This window comes from Heloderma suspectum, chromosome 6 (assembly GCF_057233095.1).
Source record: "Heloderma suspectum isolate Gila_16-S chromosome 6, 16-S_ref, whole genome shotgun sequence".
Classification (NCBI taxonomy): Eukaryota; Metazoa; Chordata; class Lepidosauria; order Squamata; family Helodermatidae; genus Heloderma; species Heloderma suspectum.
This window is the reverse complement of record NC_139463.1, coordinates 63,796,026-63,817,413: the sequence shown is the minus strand read 5'-3', so window position 1 is coordinate 63,817,413 and position 21,388 is coordinate 63,796,026. Positions and strand designations below refer to the sequence as shown.

Genomic DNA, 21,388 nt, shown 5'->3' with positions numbered 1-21,388 from the left:
AATCCAGACGCAGGCAGCCTCGGTTAGGTCCTACAGGGCTCACGGACATTAGCCATTACAATTCACACATTCCCAGTCTGGAGCCCCTTACCTATTTAAGACAGGTCTCCTTGAGGTTCAGCCCTACAACCTATTTTGAAGATTTGTGCTGGGCTTGCAGCTCCTACTATGATGTCCGAAGACTTGAGCATCCTAAGGTGCCCAGTGGCAAGCAGAAAGGTCAAGAGAACTGGGAAGCAATTGGCTTCCACACCCCATGCCAGCAGGAAGGAGTTTAAATGTCAGCTGTTAACATAGAGGCCTCAAAGAACCTAGCATTAACACATAACAGGGGGAAAGTCAGGTTCCAGTTTCAGCATTGCTAACTGGATATGGATCAAGGACTGGCTACAGTTCATTCAGGAGGGAATCTGTATGAAATGTGTGTTTGAAATTTGTGCCCGCTTTTACCCTTTATATTTTCACTTTACATCTTAAGAGACGCACACCTAGAAAAACCTACACACACGCAAATTTACCTCTTTATTGAGTATGCCAGAGATCAGGATCACAACCTGAAAAATACATAACACCTATTCTGTATTGTAGGTGCACCTATTAGGACCTTAAGATACAGCCCCTTAAAGCACAATCCTATGCATTTTAGGTAGAAAAACACCCTACAAAGGGCTGGCTGAGGCATGGTGGGAAATGTAGGTCTTTTTTTTCTGTCTAAAAATGCATAGGATTGTGCCCTTAACCAATTTTTAGATTTGGCTTTGTTAGGGAATGTGCTTGCAGTTTTGCAGTGTTCTCATTCTTGGTCTTTAATTTGCTTGAATGTATCAATTTGATACTGATGTTTTGATGGCCAATTTTGTTTTCGTTTCAAAAGTTTAACTAATGGCTATGATTGTACTCATTGTTTTGTCCATGCCCAAGTTTGTATTTGTTTTAAACTGTACCGGTTTTTCTAACAATTTGGGGTTTTTTTAAGGACTTCCGGTTCAAATATATAAATAATATATTCCAGCAGTTTCCCATCACCCCCAGTACTTCACCCTGCCTGCAAGCTGCACCTGATACCGTACCCTGTCAGCAAACAAGCCATAGGCTAACATTCAAAGTCAAAGGTGGAAAGAACACACTCGATCAGGGCACACAGGACCCAGGAGTCCTGGCTCCCTGCCTTACTCACTCTCTCTGCCCCTTCCTCTCCACAGCTGGGGACAGAACCCAGGCATCTTGAAGCCCAAGGGAGAGAGGCAGAAGTAAGTGATCAATGCAGGCTCGCTCAACCTATGCAGTCCCCACTCAACACCCCCCCCCAACTGTGCCTCCTTGGCCTCAGTGTATGTCAAGAGGTTTGTTTATTCCTTTTAAACCTTTGTTTCCTGTTATTCAAGCTATTTATAAAAAGGCCCCTCTTGCCTGGAGAGCTGGGAGGAGAGGAGACAGAGAAAAATAAAAGAGAAGGAAAAATAAACAAGATGAGGCATGATGCTCGAGCTTTTCTTCCAAGGCTGTCTTTCAGACATCCCTTTCTACACAATCCACCTTGTGTGACAGGGAGATAGGAGGACTACTGGTTAAAGAACGTGATACAGGCATTTGCCGTCATGGATGCAGATACTAAAGGTTCCCCAACAAGCAGCAAACAAGATATGTGCTCAAACAGACTTCTCTTCCTGACCCTGGTATAAGTGAGCTTGTGCTCAAAGATGTTAATATTCCCCTACAATATAATATCCACATATTAGCGATATGACATAAAATGAGTTACCAACTTTCCGTCACATTCTAGCATGACCAACAAACAGAATCCAGAATCTGTATATGCAAACAGGAGCAAGACTTGATTCTTATGGGCTGGGGTCTCCAGGGATATGTAGCCTCCAGCCGTACGATGTCCACAAGCACAACATTTTATGCTCTCCTATGCACACGAACGAACAGCGGCCAAGCGCTCCAACAGGGAGCAGGAAAGCATTTCATTTGAGGGATGTCTGTGGCTACAGCAAAACCTCCCTCAAACACCCTGACCAGGATCCTGCAAAGAGGGAAGGGCAAGGTGTGGCTGCATACAGCATATAGAACGATTTCTTGCACTTGGTCATGATCCTTGCAATGTACAAGCCCAACAGACAAGCCTTTCATTAGGTGTGTGTTCTCTCTCTCTCTCTCTCTCTATATATATATATATATATGAAAGATAGAAAGACTAAAAACAGAGTATTCAAAAAAGATACTTAAGCTAAATGCTTTGGTTTCTGCCCTCATCAGTAGCTGTGCTGTTAAATGGATATCAGGAGTGGCAGTTCCTGAAGAGGAAAGAAAACCAGAGCTATGATTGGTGTAATGCTTACGAATTGTCCTCCAGATTTACGCCCCTGGGACTAAGAGTTCTGTCTATAGATCCAGAAATTTTCCCTTTTGTCAAGCATGCCATTGTCTTTTGTTTGTTCCGTTGGAGGCAACTGTAAATCTGAGAGACTATGTGAAGATTCAATTAAAATGTCTTGCAACAGGCTGCTCCAGTTTTTTGGTAAGAATCGCAGATTTGTGGTTACATAATCGTGTTCTTTGTTCCATTGTAGTTTTCCCTACACACCAGTGTGTGTGTATATATATAAGCGCACACAAACACCATACTTCAAATGTTCCTATCATTTTACCTGTGCTACCTCAATAAACCTTATATCGACTCTATAAAGTAGGACAGTATTACACACATATTGAAGACAGAATAGTGGCTAGCACAATGCCACTAAACAAATTTGTGGCTGTGATGAATTTTGAATTGGAGACTTTCTGTTCAGGGCTCATGCTCTTAGCTACGACACAACAGCAGCTCTCAACCCCCAAACTCCTGATTACTTCCAGGGTTTGGGTAAGCCATCCTCCCTACAGACCTAGGGTGTGTTTCCACTAGCAATTTAAACTAACTTAAACTAGGGTGTGTTTCCACCAGCAATTTACTCCAGCCTGGCTGCGTGTTGAGGTCACACAGTTTACATGATGTCGTGGCCATCCGGCAGGCATCCTGGAGTTTACTGTGGAAAAAATGGTTCTTCTGAGACTGGTTATAGTCCGACTTTTCCTTTTTCCTTTGGCTCAGTTATGGTCCTGTTGGGGTGTGTTCCATCACCTGCACTTGCGTTGGTATCAGAGTCCTGCCCATGGGGGCATGTAACCCTGCCCATGGGGGCGTTTTTCTCACCTGCCCATGACTTCACTGACCCAACCCTTTCCCTTCCTGTTTTCCGGAAGTTTCAATGCCGTTTTGGAGCAGGATGCCAAGAGACCAACTTTTAAAAATACACTGAAAATAAGCGCAAGGTCACTAGTGTGTATAAGCGTGCTATCGTGGGCTAGCAAGTACTCCCACTGCAGCCTGAAAATAAGTTTTATCTCAGGTCGCTTCCTCAGAATTACATGTGGGGGGGATCCACGGCTAATATTCCTGTGTGTCCTTTGGTCCCCTTTCGCAAGCTTCATAATTCAGCTTTCGTGTATTACATGCTAAGGCGCATACCCTCCATGTCAGTATCTCTCTATCACGAAATGGCACTAACACGCATTTGTGCTATCGCACGACAGCACATTTATCAGGGGTACCTGCTAATGCAGTAGCCTGGTATTTACAGGGAAAGGGGAAACTGGTCTGGAAAGTCTACTCAGAAGTCAATCCCATTGTGGCCAATGAGACTTGTTCCCAAGATTGCCATTAAGGCCAGTAGAGCCTGGATGGGGGAGCCTTTCTGATTGGTTGAGCAGCCCCTGCCAGTCTGGTGACGTTCACTTCCAATCCCCCCACCCCACCCAGAAGTTTGTTTCCGTCAGGGATTTATAATGGTTCAGTGCAGTCCTTCGTGGAGCCATGCACGGAGCCATGCCGATTTCATGAAAACACTGGGATTCCTTCATTTGCTTCGCCCTTCCATTTTCGTGGAAACATGGCACCAGTTATTCTGGAGAGAGCTCCCCAACAAACAGGAGTGATTCAAACTTAATGAGTGTCCATCTGCTTCAATTTAAAGTCCCCTTAAGAAATGAGCCTGCATGAATTGAAATAATCTGTGGAAGTGGGAAGCAAGAGCCCAGTCCCCAATATTACTGCACCTCATCACACACAGGTTCCCCCTTCAGACCTTCCACTAAACACATGAAGTATGGAGTTGGCAGGGACAGTGATGTGGGGGGACAGGGCTGGGCCAGTGTGAAGAGCTCCCCTTCTTGAGTTTTTGGAACGCATAGGGGCTAATTTCTGAAGAGGCCTAAAGTGCCTTTGGAATCTAGCCATATATACACACCAAGATCTTCTTCATAGGACCTCCTCTGGGTATCTCTGCCAACTGAAGCAATGGGGGAGAGGACTTTTTAAGTCGTAGCGTCCCAGTTTTTGAACTCTCCCCCTAAGGAGGCTCCTCTGGCATTTAATGTGAATGTCTTTTAGGCACCAGGTAACTGCTTTGCACTCAGGTTTCCCTGGCACCTCCGGATAAGTCTAGGAAAGACCCCTCCCTAAAAACTGGGAGAGCTTCTACCAGTCAGTGTAGTGAAATGACCCAGACAGATCAATGATCTGACTTAGTTTAAGGCAAAGACCCTTTTATTTTCCCACACTATTAATCTCTGATGAATTTATTTTGCAGCAATTGTTTTTAGTGCCGCCTTGTACTGTTCTCAATTGTTATATTGATTATCACTGTTCTATTGTGTTTTATTAGCCATTATAAACCACCCTAGAACAGTTTAATGGAAGGACAGTAAATAAACGCTTGAAGTTGATACACTCATAGATATCGCGCTGAAGTCACATGCAAGTTTTCTTCTCTCTTTCTCTCCCCCCCCCCCCCCAAATCTGGCTAATGGTGGACGGAAGAAATTATGGGATCTGACTGTGTTGATCTTCCTCCGAGATTGCGGGATGCTGGGCCTCCAACAATTCTGTGTTGGGTGCATCCTTAAGATTCCTTCATAGCCCGCAAACCAAGATTTTTACAAGACAACCAAAAGCACATAGTACGTGCTGGCACCTCTCCAAAGGAAGCCAACTTTACAAAGCCTTGAACTTTACACTGCTTGGAAAGTAAAAAAAAAGCCCAGTGCCTGCAAAAGCATGAATTTTCACTTGTAATAATCACAGCTCTCCATGTTTCAGAAAGGTTTCTAGTCCTTATGGCTGCAGAGATAGGCTTGAAAAGGTTTGGGCAATGCCTGGTGATATCTTAAGGGCTAGGGAGAGGGCCTGAGCAGGATTTCCAACCTTTCAGGAGGTGGAATTCCAATGTCCCACATAGCTCCTTGTTCCCATCCTATGACTGGATGCAACAGACAAAAATGATGCAAAGCAAGCAAATACACAAATTTGCAGATTTGGCAGAATTTATACAGGTTTTCAGAATTCCCCTTTCATTTGTGCAAGACTTGCATTGTTTTGTAGCTTAAAGTATTCAGCTATCCTGAATATATCCTTAGTGCAGAATCTGGAAGGTGGAGAATGAAGAAAAAGTTAAGGTATACATGAAACAGAGGGGCCAGCATGGCTCCATGTTCTAACTCTACCATAAGCCTGTGACGTGGCATTGGGCAATTCCCTTTCTTGCAGTTCCCCGTCTATAAATGGGAGTCACCAACCCCACCTCCTCACAGGACTGCTGTGAGGAAGAATTAGGTTAGAGTGTAACGCATACTGTTGTACTATTATGTATTTCTCAGTTACTAATACTAATAGTTTGGAGCAACAGATGTACAGACGAATGGGTCCACAGACTTGAAGGGGACAGGGAATTTCAGGGAACACTGTAGAGTGCTAAAACAATCCATGCAAAAAAAATGGTTAACCTTTTCTTCATCCAAAATGCTGAGAGTCAGGATTCTATGCAAACACAGATTCCAGAAGACAATTTGTGGTACTGAAAAACAAGCATCTCTGCAAACTGGAGAGGCTCACCAAATGAGAGGTAGCATGATACAGCAGTTACAGCACAGCAGATGTATGGAGGCAGATGGTAGCCAATTCCAAATTTATTCTGAATGAAGGCTCCTTACAACAAAGTTTTTCTTTAAAAGTTAAGAGAAAAACCAAGAGTCAAGAGCAAATCTCAGGAGCTTCCTTAATGCATATCAATAATGGGGGGGGGCACCCTTCATTGCATCTTTATCCGCTGGAAAGGCAGCAGGTCACTCAACCCTTATTTTTTAATTTCCTGCCTCGTTGCAAAACGATGTTCCTTACCCTCCGGCACTATGCTTCTCTCAGTTGCATCATAGACTGTATTAAAGAGATGTAGCTTGAGCCAAAATCAAGAGGGCTGGAAGGGGTGGGGGGAGGGGCCAGTGGGTGCATCTTGAAGGGAAGAGCTGTTTTGTTAAATAAATTGAACCCACATGCTGCACAAGATACCATTAAGACTAGTTGTCCACAGGTCTCCATGGCAGAACCACAAGGAAATCTATTACCTTGCCTTTTAGACTGGAGGGAGGTCCTAATCCACTGTGCTTTTGGGGTAATGTTTGCAAAAAATGGTGTGATTTAGACATATGCAATATATGATCCCCATGGCATTTACATAAGATCTAAGTTTCTAGATCTGATGGTTATAGAAATAAGGTGGGAAAATTTGACAAAGAAAACAGCCGTCAGACACAAGGAAACAATTAAGCAGAGGGCAGAAATATTTTCATAACTCTAATGTTCATTCTTCGAGAGCTGACTTGAGTTTCCCATGTTCAAGGATAAGGATTTCAGAATTAAGTTGTCAGTCTTGAAAGGGTACAAAACCAGGGACCTTGGAAGTGTTTTTAACATTGGGGGAAAGGGCCTTGTGGCAGTCCAATATTACATTAAAAAGCCCCATGCAGCAGCCATGGCAAAAGCTTGCATACCAGAAAATGTGTATCCACAGCGCTCTGAATCAGGGCATTTCAAAACTTCTGGACAGGGTTAATGCCAAATGCAACTCAGGAACCAGCTATTTTTAATTCAAGTGATAGTCCCTGGGAAGAAATGATCTGGTGAACGGGCGTTTTCTATTTCCCATGAACAGACTCAGCCTTGACGCACATTTTTGCCCCAGAGAAGCATAATGTTCAGGCTCTCGCTGGAGGAGAAAATGGTGGGTGCAGCAAGAACAAAAAAGTTTTAGGATTTTAAATGCACCTAAATAGTCATCCAGTCTGCCCAACACAGCTGGGAAACACTTCTCAGTAATGTGCAGGCTCACACGCGTGAGAGAGACCTGAAATTAATTTACCCAAAATAACTCAAATTCCATAGCTGTATGTAAAGCAGGAACAGGGAACCTGCAGCCCTCCAGATGTTGCTGGACTGCAACTCCCATCACCTCTGACCATTGGCCATGCAGGCTGAGGCCAATGAGAACTTGAGTCCAACAGCATCTGGAAGGTCACAGGTTTCCCACCCCTGATACAAAGGTTATTTTAATAAGTTTCCAAGGTCAGATTCAAGCTGACTTCTCTTGCTGTGTTTTCTCCTTTCTATAGGCCTTTCAATTTGCGAAGTGCTACGCCATCTTGGTTGCGTTTGTCCTAATACCCTGTGTGGCAAGTCACCATTACTTCCATTTTAGAGAGGAACCAAGGACAAGAGACAATGATTCGCCCAAGGTTGCTCCACTAGTCTGTGGCTAAGCTGAGAGTTCAAGTCAAGGTCATAAGCTCCCAAATTCAACATGGTCTCCTCTGGATCAACATGGGCTGAACCCACTGAGCTAGTGTTGTGTATATATAACGGCTTACATCTGTCTTCCTCAACTCAGTGTGCGCCAGATTTGTTGGACTACAACTTCTATCATTCCCAGCCAGCCTGGGGAAAGCTGGCTTTCAGCATTCAGTTCAGACATGGGCACCCAAGTTCAAATACTTTCTCAGGCACAAAGCTAATTGGGTGGCCTTGGGAAAATCACTGACTCTCAGCCTAACCTATCTCACGGTGTGTTGCAAGTTCATAACAGCTCTCCAGGCTCCCAGGAGAAAAGGTGGGATAACAACACAGAATAGATACACATTTATGAAGCGGAGCAAGAATGCCAAGATGTTTAGCGGTGGTGCCTGCTCACACATATGTATATATACGCACATTAGCGCTCACACATATGAGCAATTAGTGCTCACACACATGTATATGTATACATACCAATTATTGTATCTCAGTGATAAAACTTGGATGGCAGCCCAAAGAGTCTGGTTTTCAAAACGCAATGGAATAATCACACTAGAGAGTCAAAATAAGAAATTCCTAAACTTCTTACAAGACCCCGGGCATGTGTCAAGCCACGTGACTGTAGACTTCATCAGCAAGCTGGCAAAGTTTGCTGTGATTTAATTTGGAATGGTGGAATAGTAGCCCATTATTATAATTCCAATATTTAGTTAAACATTAAACTGAAAAAAGAGTAACACTAAAAAAGAATTTAAAGTTTTCATTTCAGCATTTAGGGAGCACATCAAGGTTGTTTAAAAAATGTGCACACATCTTCATGCCAACTTTAGCAGAGTCAAAATGATGTCAAGATGCAACTTCATGGGATCTCTGGAGGAAGAGGAACACTCCTGTGCACTAAACAAAAGAAATGGCACAGAAAGGGCTCATCCATGATGGGTAAAGGCTTACATAAGAATTTGGGAGCGAGTTCTTGAACTGCAGCACGAGTCCTACTTTGTCACTTGCATTATAGGCAGACATCCCAGCCAGCTGAACACTGGTCTTGCTCTTGCTCATCTCCTAGCCTTCCCTAACCTGGTGCACTCAAGATGTGTTGGACAACAGCTCCCATCATCCCCAACCAGCAGAGACATTGGCCTTGCTGGCTGGGCGTGAGGAGAGTTGTGGCCCCATAAAGCTGGAAGGCTCCAACTTGGGGAAGGCAATGCATGTTGCTTTCTGCGTTTCTTTTTCAACAGCTTTGAAGCAGCGCACACCCTTATTCAGTTGCACATCCACCCTTCAATCTCCCTGCCACCCACCGCCACCCCAAGATCACAAACACTTCTTTAAAAGTTGCAGAAGCGCTGCAAGGACTGGGGAGGGAGAGGTCTCCCCGCAAGCTTCCTTACGTTTGTCCATCGTCTAGCCCCAGTATTGGCTACTCCAACCTTCCCCAACTTGGCCCCGCCGGATGTGTTGGACTACAACTCCCACCATCCTTCAGCCAGCTGTGCCATGCTGGATAGGGATGCTGGGATTTCTAGTCCTGGGGGCACCAGGTTGAGGAAGGCTGGGCTATTCTGACTGCAGCAGCACTCCGGCATCACAGGCAGCAGATTTTCCAGTCACACGCTGCCCACTTCATTTCCTGGGAGATCCAAGGGACTAAACCGGGATCTTCTACACATAAAGCAGGTGCATACGTTGCTGACAACCGAAGACACTCAAGCGCATATGCTGGTGGCACCTCAGCCGATAGGGACGTTGCACAGCCTTGCTTCCTCGAGCTCCCCGTATCCTGCAAATCAAGCTGACCGCACCAGGTGCCTTCGCATCAAATGTGGCACAAGCTCTTTCAAAGCTGGCTGCGCTGCTCTAACCATGTGGGATCCACTCTCCCCTCAAGGGCGTTTCCCTGTTCACACCCACCTGCCCCCAAAGCTTGAACCCAGGGTACTTACTGGCTGGCGATGGCGTGCTGTACCCGCTGACTGGCAGCTGGTGCTGCATCCCTGGCATTGCTCCTGGAGGCGACAGACCCCCAATCATGTGCGGAAAGAAGAAAGCGTAGTGAGGCACCGGGTAGCTGTTCAGATGCCCACTCCCTGGCGTGGGACAGGAGCTGCTGTTGCTCGCCATCGCCGGCACTATCCGCAGGCCTGACTCTTGGCAACGTGACTCACATAGGGGCTGAATGCGGTGCACTTGCCACGGAACACTGATCCACTGCCACCAAAGCTGGACTCAAGAGTCAGTGCAGCTTGCCCTTTCCTCGGGGCTAGGGAGCGAGCGTGCGGGATATATAGCCACAGGTGTGTCCGTCCCCTGGAAAGTTCCCCAGGCGAGTGGAAGGGCTCCTCAAGGTTTCAAATTATTTCAAGCAGCTCCCTCTTGGATCGGCCCCTCCAAAGAAAGCATATGAGGGAGGCAGCAAGGCCCACTGCACCAGGTGGTTGACAGAGCTGTAGAGACAGAAGGGCAGACAGTAAGCAAAGGGGCGTGGAGCTGGCACTGTACACTCAGACTGTAGGTGAACGTTTGGCAGTTGTGAAGAAGCGATTCTCCAGACAGGACTTTAGCCAGAGGTTTGGGGGGTCTAAGGCCAGGACTGCTATGCACACCAACTATGCCTCCCCTACTGCAAAGCTCCTAAAGAGAAAAGCAAATCATCATAATTCTAAGTATCTTGAGTTGCATTTCCCTTTAGATACCTACAGTAGTTGAGACATTGTCTTGTGGACATATGTAACCCTCATGCTTTAATTAACACAACACACATACATATATACCAACTTAAGATGACACTTCTTGCCCCTGAGGGGCTCCTGAAAACACATGCCTTAATAAATCTTAGTCTTCGTCTCTTTAGTCTTTAAGGCACCACAGGACTCTTTGTTGTATATCTTGTAAGTCAGTTTTATATCTGAGATTGTCTTCATGGTGGGTTGTGTTCTTATGATGTTCTAGCACAAAGTATCACATTGTCTACCTTTAAAAAAACCCCACCCATAACTGTTCTTGCATGTTGCTAACAGGTGCTGTTTTAGCAATATGTGGGCACTTCACAGTAATCAATGTTAAATTTACAAGTTAGTATGTATGTTCAGGGCATCTGAAGGCACATGAGGCAGACACTTTGCTGAAGCTAAGCAGGTCTGGGTCTGGTAAGTGCTTGGAGGGGAGACCACCTGGGAACCACATGTAGCCACCCTGAGTTCCATGAGGGTAGAAAGGTGGGATATAAATGTAATAATAAATAAAATAAATATATTTTGTTAAAAGGCTTTTTAGAAAGGACCTAAGGTATGCATAGCCCAACAGGAAAATACACGTACGGAATCCTTACAGTGGGGCAGACGTTCGTCAAAGGCCAATATGCCTCACTTTACCCATCTTGTATGATGATTTAGGGCAACAGGGGGTGCATTTTATGCTGCTACATGCAAAATAAAAATAAAAAGGACAAGCCCCAATTTAAAGAGCTATGACTAATGTATGCCCCATTGCTCTGTCAAGACATTTTTATTTTATTTTTTTGCCCTCTGTCATTTTTCTGCTCTGTGGTGCTTTTACTCCAGCTCTATTACTCCAGAATAATGATCATTCCCTCAATACATATCACTGTGACTTATGGGGTCCTACAGCCTGAAGCAAGAGGATTACTTTCAGATGAGCACACAGAATTCTGCCCTACTATACTCCTTCATTCGACCCATGCAGACCTCCAGCAGCATCTGTGGAACGGAGAATGCCCCCACCTACAGACATACTGGGGGGAGAAGTTCCCTTCCACTCCGCCGTTCTTCAACCCCATCCGACAGCAGTGCGTATGTGTTGTGCGTATGGTGAAAAACAGCAAGAGGACCACAGACCGGGGCAAGACTGCAAGCAAGGGCCACTTTTAGAGGGCCGGGATCCTGGCACACCAAAGATTACTTACTTCCCTCCTGCACCCCATGCCAGGTCTGGACATAATTTCTGCCTTTGTTGCCAGCCAGTCCGGCTACCACCACCACCACCACCACCACATCCCCCCCCCCCACCCCCGGTGGGTAATTACCACAGGAGACCATTTATCCCTCTTCCCTTGACAGGAGGTGACAGGTAGCCCAGCCCCTCTAGACAAATGAGTTGGAGGTCGGCTACCTGCTGCCCCTGCCTCACCATAAATCATGGAGTGGGGAAGAGAATAGAGTGCAGACCACTAAGGGAAATGCTGATTAATGAAAAACAAAATAAAAGGCCTCCCCACCTTCCCCCTCCTCAAGGAAGCAGATGGAGGAAACTAATTCCTATGGAAGTCTTTGAACAAAAAGCGGGGGGATTTTCTCACTGCCCTAGCTGTAGGTCTACCGCATGCACACTTGGTCAGGGCCAGGCCATGACGTTCTGGTGCCTGAGGTGAAAAATATAAAACGGCCTCCTCCCAGAAGAGCACAACACAAAATCCACTAGGAAGTCCTCTTCCTCAAGACCCAGCCGAAATGAACAAGAGCTCTTGCACAGCTCCCATCGCTTCAATGGGGCCCGTGAATAAGACCATCCCAGAGGGTCACACCGTACTGGTCAGGCTGTCCCTCTCCCACTCTGCCCTTCCAAGTACAATGCCTGAGGTGGCCACCTCATGTTGCCTCCATGGTCACAAGTGCACCCCCATCCCAAATTTGCCTATTCACATGAACTCTCCACCCTGAACCCAGCTTCGTCTACACACCCTCTTCCTCACACCCCAGCTACTGGCCCTGCATGAGCCTAGAGCCCAATCCCTCCTTCAATCTGGATTTTTAAAAATACTCAAACAAAACGGAACAAGCAGGGAAGGAGCTGTTAGGAGCAATCTGCATATTTTGGGTTTCATAACAGAGTGCCTCTGAGCACGTGCAGACTACCTTCCTTCTGAGTAACTTGCAACAATCCTCCCACACATCTGGAGTTTGAAGGGGGAGACAAAAACTGTGTTTCAGAAATGGAGGACATGGCTACATTCCAAGCAGAATTCAGCTCCAGCACTTAAAAAAAGAAACTAAAGTAATTAAATATTTAGCCATACAGCTAAAACAACTTATATAAAAAGAGTGGACCCAGAGAGGTTCCAAGGGGTGGGTAGGACTGTGCTTCCAGTTAAACAGGGATAGGGTGCATTTTCACAAGGTTGGATCGTGCACTGGAAACGCAAGGACTGTTTCCATACGAGTAACTCTTCCCTTTCCTAGGGTGTAAAAGGTTTACATTTTGGCCTGGGGCAGAAGTGCTGCTGCAAGACAAGACTTTTCCTCCTCTTGGCCAAGCAGTACTGTTGGCTGGAGTATATCTTTCGCCTGGCACCAAAAAGCGGAGTCCGGGCCAATCTGGAAAACAGGAGACGCCCCAATTGGGGCCAAGTAACTGCAAAGACATTTCGTTGGGGCACGAGGCCATAAGAGCGACCACTGGGAGAGGGCTGTGGGCTTAAGGAGAAGAGACTCCCCCTCCCCATTCATGAATTCTCCTAGGACACTTTAGTATTTCTTCTCAAAATGCTGAACACACACCACTCCCAAACTATTGCCCCTGGGTCATTCCACTGGATGAGAGTTGTTGATGTTGGCATGAGACTTTCCAGAGGCGGGAAATGTGTGGCCACATTCGACACATTGGTAGCCACTTCAAAATTTTCCATGTGGCAGCTCAAATGGCAGAGACAACCAGCCTGTAGGCACTGGTGCTCTCCAAATGTTTTGGGAACAAATCCCATAATTCCCAATCACTGGGCACGCTGGCTGAGGCTGATACGAGTTGTAGTCCAAAACGTCTGGAGGGCACCAGGGCCAAGGTCTCCTAGCACTACCAATCAAAAGGCATGGTTTAGCTAGTCCAACTTTTCCTCAACTCATTTTCTATGTAAATAAAAAAGATGGATGTAGTGGTGGGAAAATAGGGGAGGGTTATGAGAGTAAGACATTTTCTGGGCCTCTGTAAAAGTCAGTGAATGGGGCAGGGTGATTGTAGGACAAAAGCCTCATCTGGAAGCCCGTCATGTTGCCTACGCCATCTATCTCTGACCATGTAGTGGGCCTGGCATTATCGCCCCCATCACTGCTTTCTTTGGCTTCCGTGTGGTTGTACTTCTGCTGGCTATGTGGGTCTAGCTGCCATACAGGATGTTTTACCACTGCAAGTTTTACCTGTGGTAAGTGGCCATGTGATTCCACCAATTATTCATTTAATTTTACCCCACCACATGACCAAGCGGACACTCAGAGTGACTGGGTTTGGGCAACATGCCATGAGCCAGGCCCACGCAGGCACCAGGTTGCATATGCCATCGCTGCTCAGGAGTTCTTTTGTTGTGCGAACCCAGTGAGCATGGGTTATGAGACGGTTAAACAACCCTCACAGAACCCTAAAACAGACCATAGATTATGTGAGGGTTGTTTAACCCTCACATAACCCACACTCACCAGGTTCGCAGGACACAACAATCCCTGAATGGGGATTGCACATTCAGAATGGTGGCCACACACTCCCTGCACGCACCACAGCCTCACCGTGGGTTAAATAACTCACGGTGAGGCTGTGGCATGTGTTGGTGCCATTTTGAATAACCCACAGTGGGCTGTCGTGTCATGTGAACAGCCCCACTGACTTGCTTCTAAAAACAACCACTATATAAAATTAGTTAGAATACAAACTCCAATCAGCTCAACAAAAAGACCAGGATCACTTCTCAATGGCCTTTGCCAGCCTTCTAAATGCCATGAGAGAACTTACGGTGAACTTCACAGTTCAGGGGCCAGCAATGAAGAGGCCCTGCTCCTTGTCACCAACTTTTCACATCAGCATGACCAGGTACTCTGATAGGTATTCATGTGAGAATTATTACATTGCCATATCGCCCCAGAGCTTTGGCTGTGGGGTGGTAAAGAAATGTAATAATGATGATGATGATGATGCCCATCAAATCCAGTAGCACCTTCTCCATTGTGTGAGGTGCACACTGCCACTGGAAGCTGAAATCTCCTTTGGCAGCTACCCATGTCTCCTTAGGGGAAGCCCATCTCACATTCCATAATTGTGATCCTTGAGCCAGGGCACTTTCAGAGGAGGCTTTTCACATGCAATTCCCTTGCATCATTCATGGAATTTCACAGGGGATCCAGACAGTGGGTCTGTCCTTGTCCTCTCCCTCCACCACCAGACTTGCAGAGTGAGGAGGGATAGGATACGCAGAGAGGCAATTGTTACCTGAGCAAACCAGGGAAAGGGATGAGTGCAAAAGACTGAGATTTGTATTGCATGGACTACCACCGCCCCATAACGTAAGCTTGAAAAGAAATCGTTACTCACCTTTGGTGAGGATGAAATGCCTCCAAGGAACCAGGCAGAGAAGCTTTTGTGAGAATTGTTTCTCTTTTTCCTGGCCATGTGTGTGCCACAAATTACTTGCACTAGTACACAGGGGCGGTCAGACAACTAAAAGTCTTGTGGAAGTTATCTGTAAGGCTGCTGTTGCTATTTGAAGACTCACTTCCTTCAGTTTGTAAACATTTTACAGAAAACTACCCACAGGTTTTCAAGCTTCTCTACACTTATAAGATCTAGAAAACAACTTTAATAACTTTATTAGAAAAGGGGGAGGGGGCTGTCAGAGAACCAGACGTTCACCATGGTCCTTTGCTGTACATGCAGTTTAAAGATGACTGATACCTATACAACCACCTTCTCCAACCTGGTACCAGCCAATGGCCATGATGGCTGGGAACTATGGGAGTTGTAGTCCAACACATCACATACGGAAGGCACCAGGTTAGGAAAGGCTGCTATAAAACACTTAAACTTTTGGACACTTTCCTTGCAACAGGAAAACTGACCACCATCCTGCCATAGTTTTGGAGCGGAGTCAAATATAAAGCATGGGGTCTTTCTTTGGTCCTTTAGGGATGCCCATTGTAACCATGGGCACAGCGCTCTCACACTGCACAAAAAATACTGAATCATCGTCAGGGCTAGGAAGCCCGTGTCCTCAGTAGAGCGGAGTGGCTAACTTACTACTGCATACCCTGGGGGCCAGCATCATCTTCTTTCAGATCTTTGGGGAGGGGGGATAATACTGACATCCCAATTTGTATGGTTTTTACCGGCAGGAATGACTGCTTGCTCCTCTGGTCTTGAGAACACATCAAGTGCATGCACTTTTGTTTTCAAGCTCCAGGCATTTCAGGATAGACAAGTTGCCAGAGCTGCATAAAACAACCCTTCCCTAACCCCATTATTGAGGAGAAATTGAAAGATTGGTGTTGAATTCAGACAGAATCAGCATTTTGGTGAAAAAATATGGATGCAGCCTTTAAGCTCCAGCAGGATAAGGAATCTGACACCACCATGTTAAGGGTTCCCCATCCCCTTTGAGGATGCAACCTGTTTTTACCCTCTAGATAGCAACAAATTCACAGACAGCTGACACCAAAATCAGCATGCCAGGATCTGGTGCTTTTGCAGAAAAACTACAACATAGTAAGGGGGGGGGAAATTACACCCCACCCCAATTGGCAACAGCACGAGATTGCCCAGTGCTTGGCTCATCCTGGTGAGTGTTTTGCCACCCTTGTAATGGATGAGAGACTAGAAATGGGAACAAGGCTGCAGCCAAGCATGAAGGATGCAATAATTCACCAGTGGGATTTCTGCATGCCCAAAGAGAAAGGAGAGAGAAAAGGGAGGGGGAGTGGGGGGAAAGGAAATCAGTGTTTTTGTCCCCAGGTATTTGGGAAAACATAGCAAGAGGAACTAAAGTGCAAAGAAAATGGCTGCTTCTTGGCTTCCCACTCTTACAAAGGCAGACTTCATATTGCTCTCCAAAAAAAAGTAAGAGTGGTTTAAATCAGTGATTTTTAAACTTCCTACCAAGAGAATGCAGATGTCTGCGGAGGAGGCCTGATTCCTCTACCACAGAACTGCTGTGTGATGCAAAGCATTCTGGGACACAGGCACTTCTCTTGGGCCTCAGTGTCACCCTGTGTGAACTGCGAGCATGACATGACACACCCAACATGCCCTTGCCAATGGACATTGCCAAGAACAGTATAACAGTATATATAATAGTGTGAATGTATACATGCACACACCACCATTTCATCTCCTGAGGACCAAACACTCAAAACAACGTATTTCAAGTTATTAGATGCCAGCATCACATGTTTAGGTGCATGAATGCTGAGGGGTTCCTTCTCCACCCTAGAAACAGTGTCCGATCAAAGTACCTTTCATATGTTTATCCAATTCTGCCTTGAACCCAGCGAGGTCCTTTGCCCTAGCAACTGTTCCAGGGAGACTATTCCGGAATGACATCCCTCTGTTGATTAAGAGACTTGTTCTAGGTCTTGCAACCATTGGGAAAAACTGCAGTTCTCCATGCACAGTATCAAGAAGCACAATAACCTAGGAACCAAGGACATTTTTCCTTCTGAGATCTGAAAAACTGGCATCCTTGAGCCAGAGAGGGGAGCAGCCCAGCACAACTGACCCATGGAATGGGCAGGGCCCCCAAACCTAGAATCCCCACTTCCTCAACCTGGGCAGCCCTCCTGCCTTGGCAACCCACCTATTCTCTCCGAACTAAATGTGCTGGCACCTTCTAGTCCTCCTGGCCATGGTATTTTCTAAGGGATAAGGCTGGGTGATAGCCAGTCAATGCCGCTTTCAGCTGTAAACTGGCAATAAAGCACAAGTCCCCTCCCACATATACAAATATGGAATGAGCGACGGCAAGAGGGCAGGAAGCCAGGATCTATGTGGGCTGGAAATTAAACAGTAGAATAGAAGAACAAGGCCAAGCTGGGCATCATGATGGCTCCTGGTCTTTTAAATGGGGGGTGGGGAGGGTGGTGGTGAGGTCTTGATGAAGATATATCCCCCAATTGCCTTGTGGATGAGCATAAGCATCAAGTAGGTTGGGTACAGCTGGTCTGGCACCTGGCACACACACTGACAATCTGAGGTACTCATGCTTACTGAACAATGGCACTTGCAGTGGGCAGGAAACAGACAAACATGTGGCTGGATAGGAAGAGGAAGCCTACTGGAAGGGTGTATGTGCATGCATGTTTTAATAAGGGAATGGCACCCATGTGGTGGAGGGAGAAAGCTGATGGTATTACTCACTGTCCAGAGAACTAAAGGAAAGGAAATCGTAGCTCGCTATGGAGTTTCTTCTAAGTATGAGTGTCTAGGATTCAGCTATAGGTGCTTAAAAAGCTCAGGGATGAATGAAGAATGTTTACATCTGGCTCATGAACATTGGGAGCATCAGTAATAAAAATGGCAAAAGCTGGACAATGTGATCAGGAAGTTTACATAGATGCTTCCTTACTGCCGTTTGGAAAGAATAGTTTGCTTCCATTAGTGGGCTGTTAAAATCAATCCACGGGTCTTCCTGAGGCCAACACAGTAAATTAGAGGTTCACTACAGAATTGTACAATGAAACCCACCACCACCACCACGCTCCCTTGTAAGTCCAAGCGTTCCATGGCAGAGTTCTATAGTACAGCTTCATGGCCTTGCAAATGGAAGATGTAAAATAAAGCTACATCATAGGCGCGGGTACATTTTACAGCATGTACCAAACTGCACACTAGGCCTGTGGACCCTGAAAATGGCTGCCAGACAAACTGGCTGCCACCATCACCCACCCCGGCACACCCCAGGCACGATGCCAACCAAGGACTTCCTGCCAGGCTTGCAACCAGAGTGTGCCCTCCCACAACTTCCCTGTCACGGATTTCGATTCCCAGTGTAGCCCAGTTTCACTTCTCCTCACAAACCAAAGAGAGGTTTGTTCCAAGGCCTCCATCCACTGTCTGTGGTCCAACAGACATCTCTTTGGTGATAAGCTGGATGACAGGAGGGCTGCATTAGCCAGTCCAGGTGGAGACAGGGCTGCAAGCACAGAGCAAAAGTACAACCCAGAGCCAAACAACAGCTCTCTATCTTGGTATTTAAACAACACTGGTGTTAAGCCCCAGAACGTTTTGCCAATGCCAGGATTCAGCACTCTGGAACTTGAAATATTAGAAGAACACATCAGATCTGTCTGGAGCTCCTTTTCCTCCCTGTTGAATAACCACACTCGGGGCCCTCCCACATATCTGAGGTTAAGAGGCAGATCTTCCAAGTCAAAAGCCTGGCTAGCGTGTGCTACGGCATCTCCCCTTTGAGCAACCAGCCACGGTCTTCCATTGCCTCCATCTACTTCAATGAGCTAAGATCAGGGGGTTTAAAAAAGAAGTCTTAGAAACCAAGTGCATTCCAACCCCATCATCCGGCAAAGAAGAAATGGATTTTTCATTCTGAAAACCCGAATAAAGCTAATTTCCAAACAACATACCTTTTAAATCTGCATACAACTGATGTGGTTAGGCACTCTCTACCCTCTCAAAAGCATTCTTGCTACTTCCTTTGTTTTACACTGGAAAATGAGTTCTGAGGCTAATGCCAGCAGCCCTGGGGACCCATGCACTCAGGGGCTGAAGAGGCAATTTGACGAGTGAGCATTAGTTGGTCGAATATAGGATAGACGGGCATAACAGGGCAACAATTATTATGAACTGGTTGCTATGACAGTGCCATCCTCTCTCTACCCCCTCGCTTCCCCAGTGAGTGTGAACTGGGGACAAAGCAGGAAGTATGATGACAATCTGAGATGTGGTCACAGCTTTGCGGTTTCCCTCCTTGCTCTTGGTATTGGGCTCACACGCGACAGCCACCAGTATCAGGGAAGTGGGGTGGGGGTGGAGAGAAGAAGAGGAACAGCCACAGTTCCAAGGACCCAGAGAATAATACACACAAACTCCCTGCCTCCCCGCAGATGGGGCTATGGCTGGATTAAGAGACACCCCAGGCAGGTTTGGGAGTAGCGGATACAAATACGCAAATAGCATATGGTTCAGGAAAATGAGTTTACTGCAAGTGCCCCATGGCCCTGTGGCATTTCAAACTGCAACTTTTGAGTCATAGTCATTCCCCTGAAAGGTGGGGGGGAGAATAGGGCATGAATCACTCCAAATTCCCCCCCCCCGGCACTCGCTAAGGTCTTTGCACACGGCTCTTGCAGCTGGCACACAGCAGGGTGGGGAAGGAAAGGGGAACCTAGCTTCAATGGGTGTCCCCAGAGGGCAGAGTAAGTTGGCACCGCCATGGGAGACAGAGACACATGCTTTGGAGCAAGATGACTTGATTCAGCTTGTCCAGTCTCTAGGACAGGAAAGAACATAAGAATATGAGCCCTGCGGGATCAGACCAAGGATCCATCTAGCCCAACTTTCTGTTCACATAGTGGCCAACCAGCTGCCCACAGGAAACCCACGAGCAGGACTTGAGTGCAACAGCACCCTCCTGAAAGAGGGGCGCAACCTTCCCTCCCCCTAGTTCTATATTTTAGCCAGGCATAAAATGGTCCAAGATTGTGTGCACAGAGGGAAGTGTGTGAGACACACACACGCAACAGAGAGAGAGAAAGAGAATGAATCTAATCATTTCTCAGGAGAAAACATCAGAACTGGGGTGGGAGGGAACCCAAGAAATTATTTGAAAAGCAACTTTTCAAGCTCCTTCCAAACTGTGTTATAGCATTACTTTTCCATTTTCCTTGGCAAAGTGTTCTGTGCAACTCTCAAGCTTGCTTATCTTTATGCTTTTATGCTTACCTTTATGCCTTTATACACGCACAGACTCTAAAACAATAGGAGGCATCCGTTTGTCAGTTTTGGCTTTCATATTCTCTAGTGCCAGAGTGGAAGCAGATGCATATTCCTAGACAGAATCCTCAGAATCCTCACCCCTCTTCCCACAGCATCCATCGTGTAAAAGCAGACAGGTCTCTTCTCCCCACCCCAAAAAAAGCCACCCAGGTTCACCTCGAGCAGCAGAAGCACCTTTAGGTGCACTACTTTCCCATTCCTTTACAACTAATCATGCCAGGATTTGATGCAAGTAATACGGCCAGAGCACAGTTTAATCCATCCTGCTCCCCTAAGGTGGCAACCCCACAACTGCCAAGGGCAATATTCTTGTCAGTTCTGGACACTTTATAAAAACCATCAACAGCATCCATATCTCTGATTCAAGTTTTACAGAAGCTGTCCCAACCACTAAGCCTTGGGACGTGCTGAATTTAAGCGTCAGTCTCCAGGCATAAGAACATGGTGAGAAAGGAGCAGGATCTGCCCTTTGTTACCTTTGCCATCTTCTCCTCTCATGTCAACATATAAACTGTAATCTCCTGAGGGCAAGGATTGCTTATGTTACTCTATAAAGCACCATTTATATATATTTTTATAGCATCATCAACCTTACAACCTCAAAGGAAAAACTAGGGCTCCTGCTGATATTCTTCTCCCCATCCCACTAGTGGGTACAACTCAATGCTGAAGGTGGTTACTAGTTTCTCTGCTACTATTGGCCTCTGGGCACCATGCTTAACTCTGCCCTGTGCCCAAAGGAAGTCTTGGGCGGGGCATGATTCAATTCCATCTCATAGTTGAACAGTCCTGGAGACGGGAGTGCATCATTTGGGGTGGTCAGAAGCCTATTGGAGGGTTCCTACCTCCAGCTCCTTATTTGTAAATGTCATCTGAAGTCATCATACATTATTGTGAGTTGCACAAAAATGACAGTTTTGGCTGGAAACAGTAATTGTTTATCTTGAAGAGGAAAGTCTCTCAATCAGAGAAGTATGTGGTATGGGGTAGACCAAAGGTTTT

General features: G+C 46.3%; 1 protein-coding gene across 2 annotated transcripts in view; it reads right to left on the bottom strand.

Moving 5' to 3' along the window:
• The window catches only part of RARA (retinoic acid receptor alpha), a 175,247-nt gene that overhangs the window by 116,833 nt on the left and 37,026 nt on the right, over positions 1-21,388 (bottom strand). The window contains exon 2 of one of the 2 annotated variants that reach the window (XM_084804624.1): positions 9,613-10,113. The exons of the other annotated variant lie outside the window; for it this stretch is intronic. Within the exon in view, the coding sequence (XP_084660750.1) occupies positions 9,613-9,790 (178 nt within the window). The 5' untranslated portion in view covers positions 9,791-10,113. The remainder of the gene's footprint in view (positions 1-9,612; positions 10,114-21,388) is intronic. 2 annotated transcript variants of the gene reach the window in all.